The sequence below is a fragment of the Panicum virgatum genome, chromosome 8K (assembly GCF_016808335.1).
Source record: "Panicum virgatum strain AP13 chromosome 8K, P.virgatum_v5, whole genome shotgun sequence".
NCBI classification, from domain to species: domain Eukaryota; kingdom Viridiplantae; phylum Streptophyta; class Magnoliopsida; order Poales; family Poaceae; genus Panicum; species Panicum virgatum.
The window spans coordinates 33,481,198-33,500,422 of record NC_053143.1 but is presented as its reverse complement, the minus strand read 5'-3'; the positions used below and the strand labels follow the sequence as shown (position 1 = coordinate 33,500,422).

General features: G+C 49.0%; 1 protein-coding gene across 1 annotated transcript; it reads left to right on the top strand.

Moving 5' to 3' along the window:
* Positions 1-1,174: 1,174 nt before the first annotated feature.
* LOC120645644 lies at positions 1,175-6,761 on the top strand. The gene is made up of 3 exons (XM_039922414.1): positions 1,175-1,187; positions 2,463-3,331; positions 5,904-6,761. Exons 1-3 carry the CDS (start codon positions 1,175-1,177, stop codon positions 5,922-5,924), a joined length of 903 nt encoding a protein of 300 aa, XP_039778348.1. The 3' UTR covers positions 5,925-6,761.
* Positions 6,762-19,225: the final 12,464 nt, after the last annotated feature.

The following is a 19,225-nucleotide window of genomic DNA, read 5'->3' as shown; positions in this document are numbered from 1 at the left end:
TTTAGATCACACATGCACATATCTGACATCATAAACCTATTGTTTATATTTTTTTGGATTAAGTTGCAACTGAAATTGCCTAAATTTCTATCAATAGTTAGACCTCTCCTCAAGCATCGACGCAAAAACAGAAGAAGACGAGCTGTCGCGAGTTATGTATTCATGAATTTTGTAGAAGACCAAAATTAATGAAATATGTGTTCTCGTAAATGTTTGCATGTGTTCCCTTGTGTGAAAATTTATTATTCTCTCGTCCTTCATTTTGTTTTCACGAGCACTGAAACACCATAACCAAGGCCAAGCTTTATTTCTAACCAAACCTGATTGCACCACCTAAGGCCACTCCTAGTGGAGGTTTCATAAGAGTTTCATGCACATTAAATTGAGTGTCATGTCACTATTTTAGATGATGTGACACTAGATTAATGAGAGAGATGAATTCATCTAGATGAAACCATGTATGCACAGTTACCAACTCTTGATGAGTCTTAGAATTAAATGTGATAAGAGCCTATAAAATAACAAACATGAAACAATACATTGTGCAGTGACCGATTGAGTTTCATCCGTGGTTTCATTTGTGTTTTGGTGATGTGGCACTCTTGGAAACAACAAAATGAAACTACCCATTGGGACTAGCCTAAGAAGATAGGTGATTCATGAAATTCCATCCCCTTCTAGCAAACAACTCCAACACCCTTCCTTCTATCAGTAGACAATTGTTCTTCAAAAAAAAACTCTCTTCCACTTTAGAGAACTGCGACCAGAACTTGATCCAGTAGGTCCCTCTGAATATAACCTGCAAAAAGGAGTTAAAAATCTTTCGACTAAATACTACTGCCTCATTTCGACTCAACCACACAGCCACGCATATTGCCGCTGCTCCTACCAATAATTGCTTTCTAAGCTTCAGAGAAAAATCCCTCAGCCAAGATCCAAACAAATGTGAAACACTAGCGGGTGGTTGAATGCCAAAAGAAAATAAGACAGCATGACAATCTGGCCACATGAAAATCGAAAAAAGGTGCTGAATAGTTTCATCTTTGTCACAAAAACAACATTTGCTTCCCACTTTCCAATTTCTCTTAATCAAATTATCTTTTGTTAAAAACACCCCTTTTTTAAATAGCAAAATAAAATCTTTATCTTCAAAGGTACCCTCAGCTTCCACACAATGCAGTTGACAGGTATCCTATCAGCTTGCATAAAATCCGAGTACAAGGATTTGACAGTAAAATTAGAATTCTTGGTCAGGCCCAACTCAAAAGCATCATTATTCTCTGTTAGTTTGGTGTTCATTACTAATGAAACTAGCTGAACCCACAATACCATATTGTCACCCACCAAAGCTCTTCTAAACGAAATGTTCAATGGAATTGAGCCAAGCACTAATCAGCTCGATCCTTATAGACAAACTTTTACTTCCTTACAAGTCATGAATAGCTAGAGAAGTTCCATTAACCAGTAACCAGTGCATATTAAAATAAGAAAAAGCAAACAAATAATTGCTCCCGTGTTCAAAACATTTTGACTCAATGATGACGCACGCACGTGTGGTTGGAAGCTTCCGTGGAAAAACTTTTCTTTTTCTTGACTTTTGCACATCAGAAAATTATTGCGTGTGATCCAAACCTCACCTTCTTATTTTCCTAAGCATGAGCATTGACTACCACGACTCAATCCAGTATAACGGATCGCGTTGGCCTGTATTCTGTGCCCGGCAGAGTACAAGCCAAAAGCTTAACAACATCGATCAGGAGGAATGAATGTTCTGGGTCAACAAAAGCATGACAGATTGTTCAGTTCACTAAACCACCAGTATCTTTCGGACAGCGGAATTCGGCGAGGCATTACTCAGTTTGCAACTGCTGCAGCAGCTGCACTTCGCCAGAGCTGAACGTCAGGGTTGGGACATCATTCTTCACAAAGTACAATATTGACGGCTTTAATAAGTCAAAAAATGTGAATTTCAAAAAAAATTGTGTTAGTGTTGAAAATAATTCATTAAGTAGGAATTCTATCTCCCTAAATTCCTAGTAAATTATAATTTTGTTATAAATTAAGGATAATGTATTGTTAGTGTAAGAATATTTGGTGTTACTTGGATTTTATTTGCATCTACCTTGTTTACTCGAATTCGATTTGGATTTAATTTCTTGATTGAGATTGTGTGGAATTCAAATTTGATTTGTGCCAATCAAATTTGAATTCAGACGCTAACTTCGTCGAGTCAGATTTAATCTGAGCTGAGCCGCTCAAATTAAATCCAAAAACCAGACCCCCGATGCGACCCAACCCAGCAAGCCTTTTGGCCTGGTCCCGCGCACCCACCATGCGCCGACCCAGCACCATGACAAGCCTATGCGGCCTGATCCGGCCCAATCCGGCACAAAAAGCCCAACCCGATGCCTATAAAGCCTAACCCTAACCCTATCCTAATCCCTCTCACCCTCTCCCTACAGCCGCCGCCACCTCTCTCTCTCACCTCCCCTGCAACGCTGCCCGCCCTGCTGCTCGCACGTGCGTGCAGCCGCACCCGCACGCGCCCCTGTGCAGTCGCCACCGCCCGGGCGCCGTCCCAGCTCCTTCCCGGTGCACGCCGCCGCCACCTTTCTTCCCCCTGCACACCGCCTCCCTGCTCTCCCTGCTCGCGCTGCCGCCAAGCCTCGCCGTCAGCCACCGCCCCTGGGCTCGGGGCGGAGCTCCCCGCGCCGCCAGGGCCGAGCGCCACCGGTGGCCACACCTCCTGTCCAGTGCGGGCCCGCACCGGTGGCCGTCGCGCCATGGCCGCCGGGCCTTGGCCTCCGCGCCGCTGGGCCTTGACCCAAGCCACGCCGTCGCCCCCTCGTCGCCGCCGCTCTGCGTTCCCCTCACCGCCGCCCTCTGGCCGCCGTGCCCCTCCTGTCGAGGCTGTCGTCGCCCTGCGCAGAGGAACAGAGAAGAAGAAGAAGGGAGGGAGGAAGGAAGGAAGGGAAGAAGAGGAGCAGGCCGCGCCCCCGCGCGTCCCTGCGCGCCGGCGACCGCCCTCAACACCTGTGCAGCGCCCAAGAGAAGAGGAAAGAGCCTAGGGAAGAAAAGAGGAGAAGAGGAGTGCCGCCGCCGCCTGGACGTCGCCAAGCCGAGGAGGGAGGAGGAGGACCGGCGCCGCCGCGGCGCCCGGAGCCCGACGAGGAGGGAGAGAATGCCAGGCCGAGGAGACGTTGCCACCGTACCTCGACACCGCGCCCGCACCCGTACGCCGACGTCGACGCAGTGGCTCGGCTCGGCACGGCCTCAACCCTCCGGCCTCGCCTCGCCATGGCCCCGACCTTGCCCTCTTCGAGCCCGAACGGTGAGCTCCGCCTACTCAGCCCCTCGCCGATCCCGTGTGCTGCCGACGAGCGCAAACATCGTCGATGAACCCACTGTAGTCGAGCCATAGGACTTCCAGTCCCATGTTTGTGCATGAGCCTGACGCGCCGCGTTCCAAACCCGCAGCCACACCGTCGCCATACCTTGCCCCGCCGGCATCGTGCCGTTGTCCTGGAACGCCAGGTGGCCGCGAGCACACACACGAGGGACGTCCCGACCGAAAGGTCGCACCTTTGGACACCTGGCACACACACGCCTAGCTGTATATGAGCCTAGCCATGCCACGCTGTTTGGGACATAAATGTCGCCGCACAATCACGTCCGCGACATGGTTGGCCCTCTGGGGCATTATGTCGAACACCTTGGGGGCAACCCTTTCCACACGTTTGCATTCACACCTTGGCCCGAACGTCACGTTTCGAGCGAGTGCACGCCGTTCCACGACCAAAGGCTTCGCCTTGGACCCTTGTGCAATCCTAACCAAGCCAGACCGTCGCGTCATGGCTTCGCTGTGCGCGAACGCCGCCCGACGCGAACACAACGTCGCGTTCGCATCACACCCATGTTCTTGCGGCCCTTGGCTGAGCACAACACGTGCACACGTGTTCCCTAGGCCCTCTTGCCCTGACCACGTCTTGACCCTTGCTTGCCGCATCGCCGTTGACCCGTCGCGACGCCGTGGATCTAGACGCCTGCGTTCTACACGAGAACGCGTGGCCTGGCCTTCGCTCCGCACACGTTTCGTCTCGTCGTAGCCTAGAGCGCCGCCTTGGTGCTGATGCACGCGCACACGCCACCCCCGACGCGACCGAACACCTTGTGGGCTGCTGCTAGCCTACACTCTCGTGCACCCGACATGACGCCTCTGACTTGTTCGCTGCGTCGCCGTCGCTTTCCACCCTCGCCTTGTCACCACTGCCCTGTCTAGCCCTCACCGCGACACCAAGCCTGTTGACCCCGCTTGGTCCTTGTCTCGCTGCGCCATGTCTCGGCTCCCCGAGTATCAACGTGTGCACGAACTCGGTTCACCACCGCACGTCCAAGCCGGTCACCTACCCGTGCCTTTTTTCCTTGCTCGTCGTGTTCCTTCGCCGCCCACGGAGCCGTCGCTTCGTCGACGCGTTCCCGTGCTTGGACCAAGTCGTGACCTCATTATCACCCTCGTCGTTGCCCTCGCCTTGTCCTGCCTTTGTCGCGTCTGTGGATTGAGAACGTCTGCGTTCTGCCCGCGAATGCGCACCCACCTCGCCGTTGTGTTCTGCCTCGACCTTGATGTCCTTGATCCGTTCCGATCCTTTCCTCGCCACGACAAGCTTGCCGACCACCAAACTGCAGCCCTTGTTTCCCAGGTGTCCGCGGGCACGCACACACTGGAATCACACAGGCCTTTGTCGTGCGTGTGCGTTCCTGAGCCCAACCTTGCTCTGCCTCGCGGCCGTCGAGCTATGCCCTTCGGCCATGCTCACGACCCCGCCTTCAACCTCGCCGCTGCTCAGCCTTCGAGCGTCGCAGCCTTCGCTACACGCATATGAAACTGTCGCGCCTTGGTTCGGAGCCAAGTTTGCCTTGACCTTGTCCACCGCGCTGCCGTCGCGTTCCACCGCCGGCCAAAGGCTTCGCCTTGGCCCTGGCCGTGCCCGACCGAGCTCGCCGATGAACCTCTGTTCCAAGCTATCGTGCCTTGCCTGGCCATTACTCCATCCTTGCCTTGTCACCTTGAACACGCCCTTGCGCTGCTGCCGCCTTGTTCCGTCAGGCACCCTAGTGACGCGCGCACACACACACTCCTCCAGATGCATGCACGCACACATGCCTTAGTGACCACATCGGATCTGGGTGGAACTACAGCAGATCTAGCAGTCGTCGATAAGCGGACCCGACTTGTCAGTACGAGGAAGACATTGCCACGTGGGCCCAAGTCGTCGGCCAGAGAAGAAAAGGAAGGAAGGAAGGAAGAAGAGAAGAAGGAAAGATGGGCCGAAACCCGTTCTGCGGCCCAGTTCATCGAGCCGAGCCGCCAAGCCAAGTTGGGCCGAGAGAACCGACCAGATCCACCTTTGAGTCTGTTAACCTTTGTAGCCTTTTTCCTTTTTCTTTAAACCCAACCTGACGTGTGGGCCCTACTAGTCACTGACGCAGCGTGGCTGACATGTGGGTCCAACTGACCCCTGGCCGTGGCCCTAGTTGACCCATTGACCTGGTCAATGTTGACCAGGTCAATGCTGACGTCATCAACAACCATGATGATGTCAGTATGTGGCTGACCTCCATGCTGATGTAAGCATAACACGTGACACGCCCAGAGGCTGCCACGTGGCTAACTGTGTGTTTTCCTTTTTCGGATAATTATTTAGTAATTCCAAAAAATGCTTTAGTCTTAGAAAATTCTTAATAAATTAACCGGATCTCTGAAAATTATGAACCAGTTTCATAATTCTTCTAAAATCATGATCTACCTGATAGAATAGGTTTTGTTGTGAGTTGAATCTTATTTGAGGAGATTTGTGCATTCTTGCACTTTGGCCTCTATATTTATGCGTAATTACGACTAGGTCCTGATGAGAAGGAGTTGATCGATGTTTCGAGAAACCAGCGGATCCAGAAGGACTACCCCGACACCCGGAGGACCTAGAAGGACGTACCGGACGACCAGAAGACGTCAGAGACCAAGGAAGGCCACGAAGACCTATCAGGTTCACGCCTGTCCGCGATTGAATACCTATTAGGCATTGCTTGCTAGATACGCTACGCTCCCAAATTGAGTATGATGAGATAAGCCTGCATGGCCATTTAGTATTCCTTGTTTCCCATACTTATCTTTGATTTGTTAGATGCTATGGCTACTATGTGTGAGATTTGGGGTATGGGAATATATGAGGTGATAGTCCTTGCTTGCTGGAAGTTGCCTCCACATATATGGGAGTTGGTGATTAGGTTACAGCGGGGGCGAGCGGACTCTTTCCCTGATCTTCGGATCGGGAGCCGGGGATTGTGCGTTGGGCATGATCCTGAGCAGCACCTATAATTGGGTGAAGGGCACTTGTGGCGGGTGCTAGGCCGTTCCCGTGGGAACATAGTAGATGTGTAGTAATGGAGGCGATGCCTGTGATGGGTATCGATTGCAGACCGTGTTGACGGAATGCTAACTTGGATGAAGACGCTCGCCTCGGCCGGATGAAGGACTTGACTTTGTGGCCCTTGTGACGAAACTATGTCAAACGTGCACACCACTTATCCTTTATGAGGGGGGACCCAGCCCGAGCTAGCTATGCGCGGCATCATACCTGTAGGAGGATAGAGTTTCCGTGTTAGGGGGAATATGCGAGACCCTGAGCCCCCGATCGCAGGATCCATGAGGATTCCATTCTAGATTGCTTCACAACCCCGGGCGACCTTCTGTGGGAGGACGCGCCCCAAACCGGAAGCAGGATGGTGCCGTAGCCGTTAGTTTCGTTGACTGGTGCCTCGAAGAAAGTCGGCTGATCCCCGGCTGGATTCGGCGCGAGTGGGTACAGGTGTACAACCCCTGCAGGGTGAAAACTATACGTATAGCCGCATACTCGGTCATGTACAACTCTGGATTTGGTACCACACTGTAGTTAGATCCACATATACTTTTCTACCTCCCCCTAGTCCACTTTTCCTGCTCAGATAGCAGCTGAGGTGCGGGGAGAGGGAGTTCCCGCACTGAAATAGGGTTAAGACAGTTGTAGTGGAAGATAGGAGACCGGGAGTCCGGGATGCCGGAGCTGCCCGTGTTGAATGGTGTTTTGGAAGACTTATATATATATATATATATATATATATATATATATATATATATATATATATATATATATATATATATATTATATATATATATATATATATATTACTTGCATAGGAAAACATAGCCTATCATTGGCATTATCTTATACCGTTTGCATCCACATAAAACTTGCATACGGATGGTGACGTGAATCTATCCTGTCCTTGGGGGATAGCCTGATAGATGCAGGATCCGAGTAAAGGAGTCGACGGGATGACAAAGAAAGATGATGTGAAGGATGGCCCGAGCTACACTCCGAGCTGCCTGTGGTGAGGATTCGTGAAGATGAAGTCTGCCCAGAAGACTAGATATCGTTTCCGCTTTCTGTTTATTTTCCTTTAGCCCAAGGGGCTTGTACTCTGAGATTCGTATTACAATCCTTTGGATTATGTAATAAATAAACCCATGTGATGTTGTAAACGTGAGATATGTCTATGATATTCGATTGAAATGAGTTCTGTATGTGATAGCTACTGATCCCGAGACTATCACGATGATACAGAGAGTCGGGTTCTCCTCTCGGGAACCCGAGTCTGTTTCAGCTATGCTGCAGAAACTGTACAACTAGACAAGAAAAATGCTAGCCCCAGTCTCTCTTCTCCTCTTCCCTACCTGGCTGCTAATAAAAGAAGGTTGGTGCCTATGTTAAAGCACCATTTTTCTTTTTAAGTCTTTTTATCATGTTATAGCATACTCACCAGAATATGCTTGTATCGGTGTCCTAAGGTGTTAAGAGTCTATTAAGGTGTCTACAAAGTCTAGTAGCATATTCTTTAGAATATGCCATCTTGGAGTCTATACATGTATCGAGACTACCTATTGGGCCTTGTTATAAGTGAAATCAGATCCATTTGGGCCAACAATTAATATCAAGTGCCTAGGGTTTCTTTCCTCCCCTCTCTCCCATGCTCCTCCCCCTCTCCCTCACCCGCCGCCACCTCTGTCCCCGATTCTCGACAGCGCAGGCGCTTCCCCCTTGGCGGCCCCATCTCCCCTCCATCCTCTCTCTCCCCAGGCGGCGCGTGCGAGGGAGCGGAGCAGAGCGATGCAGCGCGAGGTGCGCATGAGGAGCAGGGGCGTAGGCGGGCGACGCAGCGCAGCAGGCCGCGGGGACTCTTCTCTGACCATGGCTTCATCCTCTACCTCTATCCGCGGCTTGAACCACGGCTCTGTCTCATCGAGCACGAGCCGTCGACTCGAAGGCGATGCTGCGGTGCTTGAGGCCGAGCAGCATGCGCACGGGTGGAGTGGCTGCGGTGTATGGCGCAGGCGGAGTGAGGCTCTCGAGGACGAGGAGGAGGCCCAGCGAGCGGCTGTGGAGGCTGCAGCAGTTCGGCGGCGACTAGTCCGCACGAAGCAGAGGCGCGCGCGGCCCGTGTCGCAGAAGCCCAATGGGTCTTGGATGAGGCCATGATCCCATTGCGCGCGGCACAGGCCGCCGCCAGTGATGACAACGGTGATTGGTAGATGGAGAGGCATCAACATAACTATTCACCTTCGGAGCAGCATCGTTGAGCCTCTACCTTCCCGGAGCGGCATCGGCGTCCCACCGGGCGGCGGGGCAGATCCCCCGTCGTCCAGACGGTCTTCAAAGACTCCGGTAGTGGCACGTCGTGGCCGGTCGTCACAAAAACGTCCTACGCCAACTGGAGCTCGGTCATGAAGGTCAAGCTTCAGGCATGGCAGATGTGGGTGTGCCCTCGAGGCGCTTCTTTCGGCCGTCCATTGGAGATGGCATCCGTCCTTGCAAAGAAGCCCACCGCCAAGCTAACTTGGGATGCCATCACCAGATGCGCGTTGGTAGCGAACGTGCGTGGCGGTCCACTCTTCAGAAGCTTTGGCAGGAGTGGGATCGCTTGATCTTCCAGCTGGGCAAGGACATCAATGACTTCTCATTTCGCCTCGTTGGCGTGATGCAGAAGATGGAGACGTTCAGCGACGATGCCATCAATGAGGAGCGGGCGGATGAGAAGCTTCTCTACATCATCCCCAACAAGTACACTCAGGATGCTTTGGAGGTGGAGACGATGCTGGACCTCTCCGTGCTCATGATCGAGGAGGTGACGGGGCATCTCAAGGCCATCGACGAATGCAAGCTATCTCCCGTCGAGCCGACCACCGCAGGTGGCAAGCTTCTTCTCACTGAGGATCCATGGCGTGCTTGTCAGGATGAGCGGAAGAATGGGTGGCTTCAGGCTCGTCGAGCAGCCACGGGATGAGCGGAAGAAGGAGTGGCTTCAGGCTCGTCGAGCAGCCACGCACGTCGACCACACAGGAAGGACAAGGGCAAGGCTCCATGTCCGCGTGGGGGCGACCGCAATGGCGCCATCAGGAGCGCAAGGCGAACACGGACGACACCTATTGCAACTGTGGCTGGGTTGGTCATTGGGCCAAGGACAGCACGCAGCCGAAGCATGGCGGTCAAGCCCACGTCACTGAGGCTCATGTCGATGATGAGTCGGCCTTGTACTTGATGCATGGGAGTGTCAAGCTACGCTCCTCTCCTGTCATGGGAGTCGCCCACTTTGACGAACCGCGAGCTCACCCCTTCCTCAGGAAGGCGCGGGCAATGGAAAGATCGACAGATGGTACCTCAACACTAGCACCACCCACCATATGACCGGGCAGCGCGATTACTTCTCTGACCTAGCCTCAACCGTGAGAGGCTCCATCAAGTTTGGGGATGCCACTGCTGTGGAGATCGAGGGTGCCAGATCTGTCATCTTCATCGCAAAGGCCGGTGAGCATCACCTGCTCACCGGAGTCTATTACATCCAAGCACTGCGAAACTAGATCATCAACTTGGCACAACTGGGTGAGAACAGGTCATGTGTGGAGATCGAGCATGGACTGCTTCGCATCTTGGACACTCATCACCGACTTCTCGCATATGTGAGCAGGGGGAGCAACCGCCTCTACGTTCTCCATGCCAAGGTGGTGCAGCCCCTTTGCCTTGAAGCTCGACACGACGATGACGGGTGGTGTTGGGCACCTCAACTTTGAGGCCTTGAGGCAGCTCGGTGCTAAGGAGATGGCGCGGGGGATGCAACTCTGTTAAATTTTTCAAATTTGATTTGTAAAACTCTATGTTGTAAATAAATTTTGAAAATATGTGCATGCTTGTATCAGCTGTGTTCGACTTCGTGTGAGACCTCTAGTGTATGTTTCAATCCATGATCACCACAGTTTATCGCGATTTACCTAAGAGACTGTCAGATTACACCGTTTTAAGTGTTATTAACTTGATTAACTATTAAGATGACTGTTAGTGCACTTAATCCAGTCTAATTTAGACAAATATTCCGCAAGCCGGACATCTGATTAGCGGTGGCTGCTGGCAACGGGGGCGAGGAGAAGGCGCAGTGGTGGTTGAGCGGCGTGGCGACCAGATTGGTTAGGGACGGCGGCGATGGAAGGGAACGGTGGAGGCGACATCGGAGTCCGAGCAGGCGGGGGCGCTCCTCTATAATAGCCCCGCGCGAAGTTGGCACGTGGGGTGCGGCACTAGCCGCTCAGGGCACGAGCGCCATTAGCCCCAGCTCGAGCAAGTTTCTCAAATCGAGCCGCCGTTCGCCCAAGAAGCAAGTTTCTGTCAGGGGAGGTTATCTATCACACCCAAGAAGCAGCTCACCTAAAAAACCAGCCCACAAAGGCATCATCTTCTTCCTCGCAAAATTTATCAAATCGAGCCGCCGTTCGCCCCGCACCGCCCTCCCGTTTCATTCCAGTGGCTCCTCCCGCCATATTAATTTGTGTCCACCGCTTGCCATCGCCCTAACCCGTCGCTGCCCGCCACCGCTGGCTTCGTCGGGCCACTCACCGTGATGCCCTCACCGCCTCCACTTCCCACCGGATGTCCTCCACCGTCCGTGGGATCCCACCGTCTCGCTGACCCGCCCACAACCCGCCGCCGCCGCCCAAGACCTTCCCAATCTAAGAAATCAGACCCCCGGCAGCCCGAACCACGGAACCCCTATCCTAATCCTAGTGCAGCGGCAACGCAAGGAGAAGCGGTGGTGGCAGAGCGGAGCCATGGAGAAGAAGCTCAAGCGATGAGATGGATGGTGGAAGAAACAGCGGCGATAGCGCGGAGCCATGGAGAAGCTGCAGCTACGAGATGGACGGAGGTGGAAGAAAACTTCATGGGCTGAAGTTGGGCCGCAAAAGGCCGAATTGGCTGCTGATGCGGCTTCATACGCGCGATATTTTGCCGTGCCGACCATCTGCCAGGCCCTCACCCACCGAGGAGCAGCAGGCCGGGCCGGCGCAGCAGAGAACACTAGCAGGCCGGCGCCAGTGGTGGCAACAGAAAGCTAAGTGTCACTATCATTCTTATAAAAAAAAGTGTCACTATCATGCTAAAGTGGACAACTATTGATTCCTTTGTTTAATGGTTGCTTGCATGATTTGTTGGCCTCGTGAGTAACGTGATTAGATCAATCAAAAGCTGCTGTTTAGACCAGTTATTTAGGACTTGCTTCCGCTTGCTCAGTAAAGAGGTTTTAATCCTTGCTTACCGAAGTAAACTCTTTTGCAAAAAATTTTGAAAAAGTTTTTTCGGTGGTAAATCATTGCTTCCGCTTTTGTGTTGTGCCTCACTTGAGTAGATTGTTTTTCTTTTGCTTCTACTTTGTGTCGAACTTTTCTAACGGTTCCTATGATAAGCTCCTCACGAGTTGGCTTGTGTCACCTTTACCGTTAGAACACAGGTGTGTCGGATTGATTTTGGAACATAGGTTTTGCTCCTGTCTACACTCCTCTAGTCGCGGTTCCGGTCCTAGGCACATTGTAGAAATTAGATTCGTAATTTATAGTACGTGGTGTATATATTTTTCAGTTCCGAGGTCGGCTTCATCTGCTTTTCCGCCCGGATGGAACCGAATATAGCCGAAAAGCTCGGCAGAGAAAAGCATGGCGGAACGCACACCTGGCCAGCCACCTGCACGAACGGCTAAGCCTATGTGCCGGATCCATTTCGGGTAAAGTCAAGGCACCTGGTTCTTTTCGTCCACGATCACCCGCGACTGCGTCTGTGCACGCACCTCTGCCCACCATCCAGCTCCGATTCTCCTCGGCGGCCGTTTGGGCGGCGGCCTAGCTTTCCTGCGTCAACGGAAGCGTGACGACGAATGCTGCTGCTGCTTGGTGCGGCAGCAAAAATATCATAATCTACCCGATGCTCGAGATGCCACGACAAGGACCTATGGCAAGGCTTGTATGCAAAAATATCATCCGTCCATTGGAAATCGATGCGTCCTGCTGGGCGACACCGACCAAGCATGTGTTTAGTTTCAAAATTTCTCTCTCCAAATTTTACTATTCACTTGTCATATTAAATCTTTTGCCTCATGCATGGAGCATTACATGTAGATAAATAAAAAAACTAATTGCATAGTGTTGACACAGAATTGCGCCAACGCACTCGAATGCGCTAGAACGCGCGACGATCGTCGAAACGATCAACACAGCGAAAACCCTGGGCGGACCGGTCTGACCGGTTTCACCGACCGGTCTGATCGGTGCAGGCAGGGAACTCACGAAGACCTAGAACAGCGAGCTCGGGAGGGACCCGTCGGAACTCGTGATCGTAGGGTTGCTCTGAGGTCGGCAGGCCACTCAGAACGTCTTCAAACGCCGCCGGGACGAAGGAAGAAAGCAATTTACGGTTCGAAAAGGTTTGGGTTTGAGAGATAAAAGTAATGCGATTTTTGTATTGATTCGATTGGGAATAACCTCAATCGGCCTTAGTCTTTATATTTATAGGCCGGGGAAGACGTACCCCTTTACGAGCAGGATTACATGAGGACTCTTTACAAGAAACCTAATTCTACTCGGACTGTACAGACCCGACCGGCCGGCCTCAGCAGATGCCAAATTTGGCTGTCAACATATGCCCCCCCTGCTTTTTGGTGAGTTTCACAAGCCAAAAAACAAGAACTATCCTGATGTACATATTTTACACAGAGCATACAAGTTTAAAAACAAAACTAAGGGTGATATATAATACCGGCCGTCTTTGTCTTCATGCACTTTGCCATATGCTAGGATAAAATTTCTTCAAGTATCTCCCGTTGATAGATCTAGGTTGACGCTCACCTTGCATCGTCTCCATCATATATGAATTACCGGAGATAACCTTGATGATCTTGTATGGACCCTTCCAACTTGGCGACCATTTGCCAAACTTGTTGCTTTTCATCCCAAGAGGCAAAATTGTCTTCCAAACTAGATCTCCAACCTGAAAAGACTTAAGTTTTACCTTCTTGTTGTAGGCTCTAGCCACCCGAAGCTTGTCCTTCTCAATTTCCTTCAAAGCCTTCAAACGCTTGTCGGTCACCTCATCAATATTATCCATCATCATATCATGATAATCAACAGCGGAGATGTCATTTTGTTTTGCTAATCTATATGCGTCCAGATTCACCTCAACGGGTAAAACGGCCTCTTGACCATACACAAGCTCAAAAGGAGTACCCTTAGTAGCACCATGTCTAGATATACGATGAGCCCATAATGCTTCGGATAACACTTCATGCCACCTCCTATGATTTTCTTCTATCTTCTTCTTGACAAATTTGATCAAAATCTTATTACTAGACTCGGCCTGCCCATTGGCCTGAGCATAGTATGGAGATGAATTGAGCAATTTAATCTTGTAAGATTCGGCAAAGTCACGCACCTCTTTTGATATAAATGAAGTACTTTGATCTGTTGTTAAAGTTTATGGAATGCCGAATCTATGAATAATATGATCAGTAATAAACTCAATTACCTCTTTATGCGTCATATTTTTCAAAGGAACCGCTTCGGTCCATTTAGTGAAATAATCCGTAGCAACCAACACGAAGCGATGCTCCTTTGAAGATGGAGGATTAATTTGTCCAATGAAATCCAACCCCCAACCTCGGAACGGCCATGGTTTAATAATAGGATGCATCAACGCAGCAGGCACCAATTGCAAATCACCAAACCGCTGACATTCTTCACATCCTTTATAATACTTGAAACAATCGAATAGCATGGTGGGCCAATAAAAACCAGCTCTTATAAGTAACCACTTCATCTTAGGAGCCGATTGATGAGTACCACAAATACCTTCATGAACCTCACCCATAGCAACCCGGGCCTGATCCGAGTCTAAACATTTGAGGTGCAAATCTTCGGCAGTTCGACGATAAAGTTCATCGTCAATTAAAACATACTTGAAAGCCAAACGCCGAATATTTCTCTCTGCGCCACGACCAGGATCTCTCAAATACGACATAAGAGAAACCCTCCAATCCTAGGCTTCGGCCGAGACGATTGAATCATCTTTTTTGGCCGAATCAGAACTAACAGCTGCATCACCGGTCAGACCGGTCTCTGGACCGGTTTGACCGGTCTGGGCGGTCAGACTGGTTGCGCTGACCGGTCGGACCGGTGGGTCCAGAACCAGACACACGGCTTTCGTTTGCATCGGCTTGCGAATGTTGAAATATTTTTTCGTAACATTATAGCCAGATGCTTGTTGTGCCAGAGTATTTTTCTTTCCATTCTCCTCCCTCGGAATATGCTTGATAATAAATTCATCGAAAGAGAAAATAATATCGAGGCATTTATCAAGATATGCATTTAGAGAACCATTATAACACTGGCATACCTTAGATACTTGCTGCACCACCAGAAGAGAATCTCCAAAGGCTTCAACATGCTTCACGCTCATGGATTGCATGAATTCCAAGCCAAATAGAAGAGCCTCATATTCAACTTGGTTATTTGTTCACTCTTCTTCCAATCGGTTTGAAAATTCAAAAACAGCACCATTCGGAGAAATAAGAACAGCATCAATCCCTTGACCATCATCACAAACCGATCCATCAAAGTACAACTTCCATGGTGTGCAAGTAATATAACCGACTTCTAAATTATGCTTGTCATTAATCCGATGCTCAACAATAAAATCCGCTACAATTTGGCCTCTCATAGATTTTAAAGGTTCACAAGCCAAATCATACTCAACCAAAGCATAAGCCCACTTACCGATTCTACCACTCAAAATCGGTTTCTGTAACATATGATCACATCGGTTTGACTTACTACTATGCAAGTACTAGATAACAGATAATGTCTCAATTTGGTACAAGCATAATAAAGAGACAAATATAACTTCTCAATAAATGTATACCTCGTCTCCGCATCAATAAGTCATCGGCTTAAATATGTAATAATATATTCCTCCCCTTCGGTCTCTTGAGTCAAAACAGCACCAATAACCTTGTCTTCAGCAGCCACATAAAGTCTGAAAGGTACTCCTCTCCTAGGTGCTTTGAGTACGGGTGGTGAAGACAAATAAATCTTGATCTTCTCAAATGCTTCTTGCTGTTTTGCCCCCCAAGTAAATTCGGTTTCATCTTTTAACCGAAGAATAGGAGTAAAAGCATCGATCTTCCCGGATAAGTTAGATATAAATCTTCTCAAGAAATTTATCTTGCCCAAAAACTTCTGTAAATCCTTCTTGCATGTAGGGGCTTCAACCTTCTTCATGGCTTCAACTCTCTTAGGACCAATCTCTATTCCCTTCTCATGAATAATGAAGCCAAGAAACTTTCCAGCCGATACACCAAAAGCATATTTGAGCAGATTCATCTTTAAACCATACCGGCGCATCCTCTCAAGAGCAAGTCTCAAATCGGCTAAATGATGATCTAAACCGGCCGATTTAATGACAATATTATCAATGTACACTTCCAAGATGACACCAATCAAATCATGAAAGATTAAATTCATAGCTCTTTGATAAGTAGCACCCGCATTTTCAAACCAAAAGTCATAACCACCCACTCAAATAAGCCGACAAATCCCGGACATCTAAAGGCCGTTTTAGATATATCTTCTTCGGCCATGAATATTTGATTGTAACCGGCGTTACCATCAAAAAAACTAATGGCACGATATCCGGGAGCCTCATTAATCAACATATCGGCTATAGGCATAGGATATTCATCTTTGGGAGTAGCTTTATTAAGATCTCTAAAATTAATGCACACTCTAATTTTCCCCGAATCCTTTTTCTCAACAGGCACAATATTAGAGATCCAATCAGCATAACGACAAGACCGAATAAATCCAGCATCAAGTAAACGATTAATTTCAGTTTTAATTCGGTTATAAATAATGGGATTGAAACGCCTAACCGGTTGTTTATATGGTCTAAAACCGGCTTTAATTGGTAAACGATGCTCAACAAGATCACGACTCAAACCAGGCATTTCATGATACTCTCAAGCAAAACAATCAACATATTCTTTTAATAAATCAACCAAATCGGCTTTATATTCAGCCGATAAATTTTTGTTTACAAAGGTCGGCCTAGGAATAGTTCCATCACCAATGTCTACCTTTTCTAAAGGATCGGCCAATGTAAACCCTTGGCCCAACTTATCTAGATCACCAGAATCTTCAATGGCTTCACACATATCGTTCGTACGCGCCCGATATTGATCTAGCCTCTGCTGCAGCCACTCTGCGTTGGACCGGTGCAGGCAGGGAACTCGCGAAGACCTAGAACAGCGAGCTCGGGAGGGACCCCGTCGGAACTCGTGATCGTAGGGTTGCTCTGAGGTCGGCAGGCCACTCAGAACGTCTTCAAACGCCGCCGGGACGAAGGAAAAAAAGCAATTTAGGGTGGAAAAGGTTTGGGTTTGAGAGATAAAAGTAATGCGATTTTTGTATTGATTCGATTGGGAATAACCTCAATCGGCCTTAGCCTTTATATTTATAGGCCGGGGAAGACGTACCCCTTCACGAGTAGGATTACATGAGGACTCTTTACAAGAAACCTAATTCTACTCGGACTGTACAGACCCGACCGGTCAGACCGGTCGGCCTCAGCAGATGCCAAATTTGGCTGTCAACACATAGTTTTGATGTACACGACGAGACGAATCTTTTAAGCCTAGTTAGATCATGATAGGACAACAATTAACACAAACAAACGAAAAGTGCTACAGTATCCGATGCGACCCTTTTTTACCACCATTTTACGAATCTAAACACAGCCCAAATGCCCGTGTGGCCGTGTACAAATAATTGAAGGATCGAGCGTCCTGTCCATGGCTGCTCCCTGCCATGTTTTCAGTTTTTTTTCCACTATAGTAGAGGTCACAACAAAGGTTCCTCCTCCATTTACGAAGCTACGAGCATCTACAAGAGTTCTTAATATTTTTTTCTCAAAAATTGATGTTTTCCAACTCCCCAAATAGGTATGGGAAGTCAAAAAAGAGTCCATCTCCAATAGTTCCTTATTTTTCTCCCAAAAATAAGAAGTTGTGGCCCCACAAGGATAATTCCACGAGAAACCTCCATGGCTGGCGGACATGGCTGGCAAACAGAAGCATCTTGCATGTCAGATTGCCGGTGATTTAGGGCACAAGAGGGCTTGAAATTTGGGGAAAAGAAAAAGAACGATGAGAGGATTCCGTTTTACCTCTTACTGGTGCCGGTGACGCACCGTGGCGGCTGGAATCGGTGCGGGAAGAAGTGGCGGCATGTGCAGTCCATGGCGAGTAGGCCAACGGCGGCGGCGGCTACAGAAACTAAACGTGGGAAAAACCAAAAGAATAGATTGGATCCATGGCGCGAAAAGAAAGATGGCGCGGGGAAGAAGAAAGCGCCAGAAAAAAAAAAGTCGCGAGGGAGGGGCGATGGGGAGCGACGCAAGCGTGCCTATTTTTATGTACAAGGGAACCCGATTTGCTAATTGTTAGAAGATAGGGAATTAGGATGGGGAACTAGTGGAGAGTATTTTTTTGACTTTTTCCAAAAAAATAAAGATGTGGAAGAGAAATAGGGTACACTTGGAGAACTCTACCAAGTTAGGCGATTGTTTGTAGCCAGACTATATCGGTTTTCAGATAAGATCAGGTTGAATTGTACATTTGTACAAGTATTCAGCTTATGCTGAGCCAAGGCATTCTGAATCTGAGCGTAAGTACATGGAAAGAAAATGCGGCTCCATTTCAACAAATTAGTGGCCATGTTATCAAGAATTCCGGGGGGTGCTTGCACGCAAAGCAAAATAAATGTTTTGACATTTTCTTTGACAATAATGGTATGACAATCCTAATGACAAGGACCTATGGAAAGACTTGTATGCGTTCGTCGAAACAAAAAGGCAAAATAGGCATATTGGTCCCACAACATTATTATAAGAGAATGGCCTTGGTTATCAAAGAATTGAATAACCGGAATCCATTTACTTATGATACCTCTGCATACTGATGACTCGTGTTGGCTAACAACACCTCTTTCAGTAGCTCACTAAAGGATGGGCTATTCATCTCAGTCATCATGCTTCCGTCTTCATATCCCGTCAGAAAAGAAGAAAGGCGAGTCTTTGCTTTGGCAAAAGAAAAGGAGCCTCTTCTCTAACTCGCTCGCCTAAAAAAAAGAAAAAGGTAGGCGAGGCTAGGCAAACTCAGCCTATGTCTTGTATCCGTTACTTGGTTGTTCAAATCACACAACCTATATCTAACTCATGTTTAGAAACCTGTGCTTGCCAGCTTATCCTCAAGTTCGAACCTCAATTTCAGATAGATCAATATAGTCCCTCAACTTTCGTTTTAGGATCAAATTTATCCTTATGCAGGTATGATACTTCATACTAACATGAGATAAATTTAAACAATTAATTTTACCCCTTTAATTTCGATTGGCAAGCCCAGAGTGGTGTGTGCCCCTGGGTGCGCCAAGCAAATCCTCCTTTATGCCTTCGAATTTATTTATGCTCGGGCTGTGGCCTGCGGAACTCTCGTCGCCGCGGCCCGCGGTTGCCCCCGCCTCGGACGGACACGCCTTCACTAGTAGAGCCGCGCCCCCGGTCCGCGTGCGCAGTGCGCTCCTCCGCGCCCAGAGCTCACCTCCCCTTTTCCGGGGGCCGCTAATTTGCGATCGCCCGGAAGTTCGGGTCCGTACGGTCGATATATCCCAGCACACATGATTCAAGCACAAATGATTTATACAAATAAAAAAGTTAACCAAATTTATACAAACAATTCTGAACAAAGCTTTGAGAAATAGATTCGAAAG

Coding starts and splice junctions, on each gene's coding strand:
- LOC120645644 (XM_039922414.1), top strand. Junction 3,332..5,903: donor GCCCTCTTCGAGCCCGAACG/GTGAGCTCCGCC, acceptor AATTACGACTAG/GTCCTGATGAGAAGGAGTTG.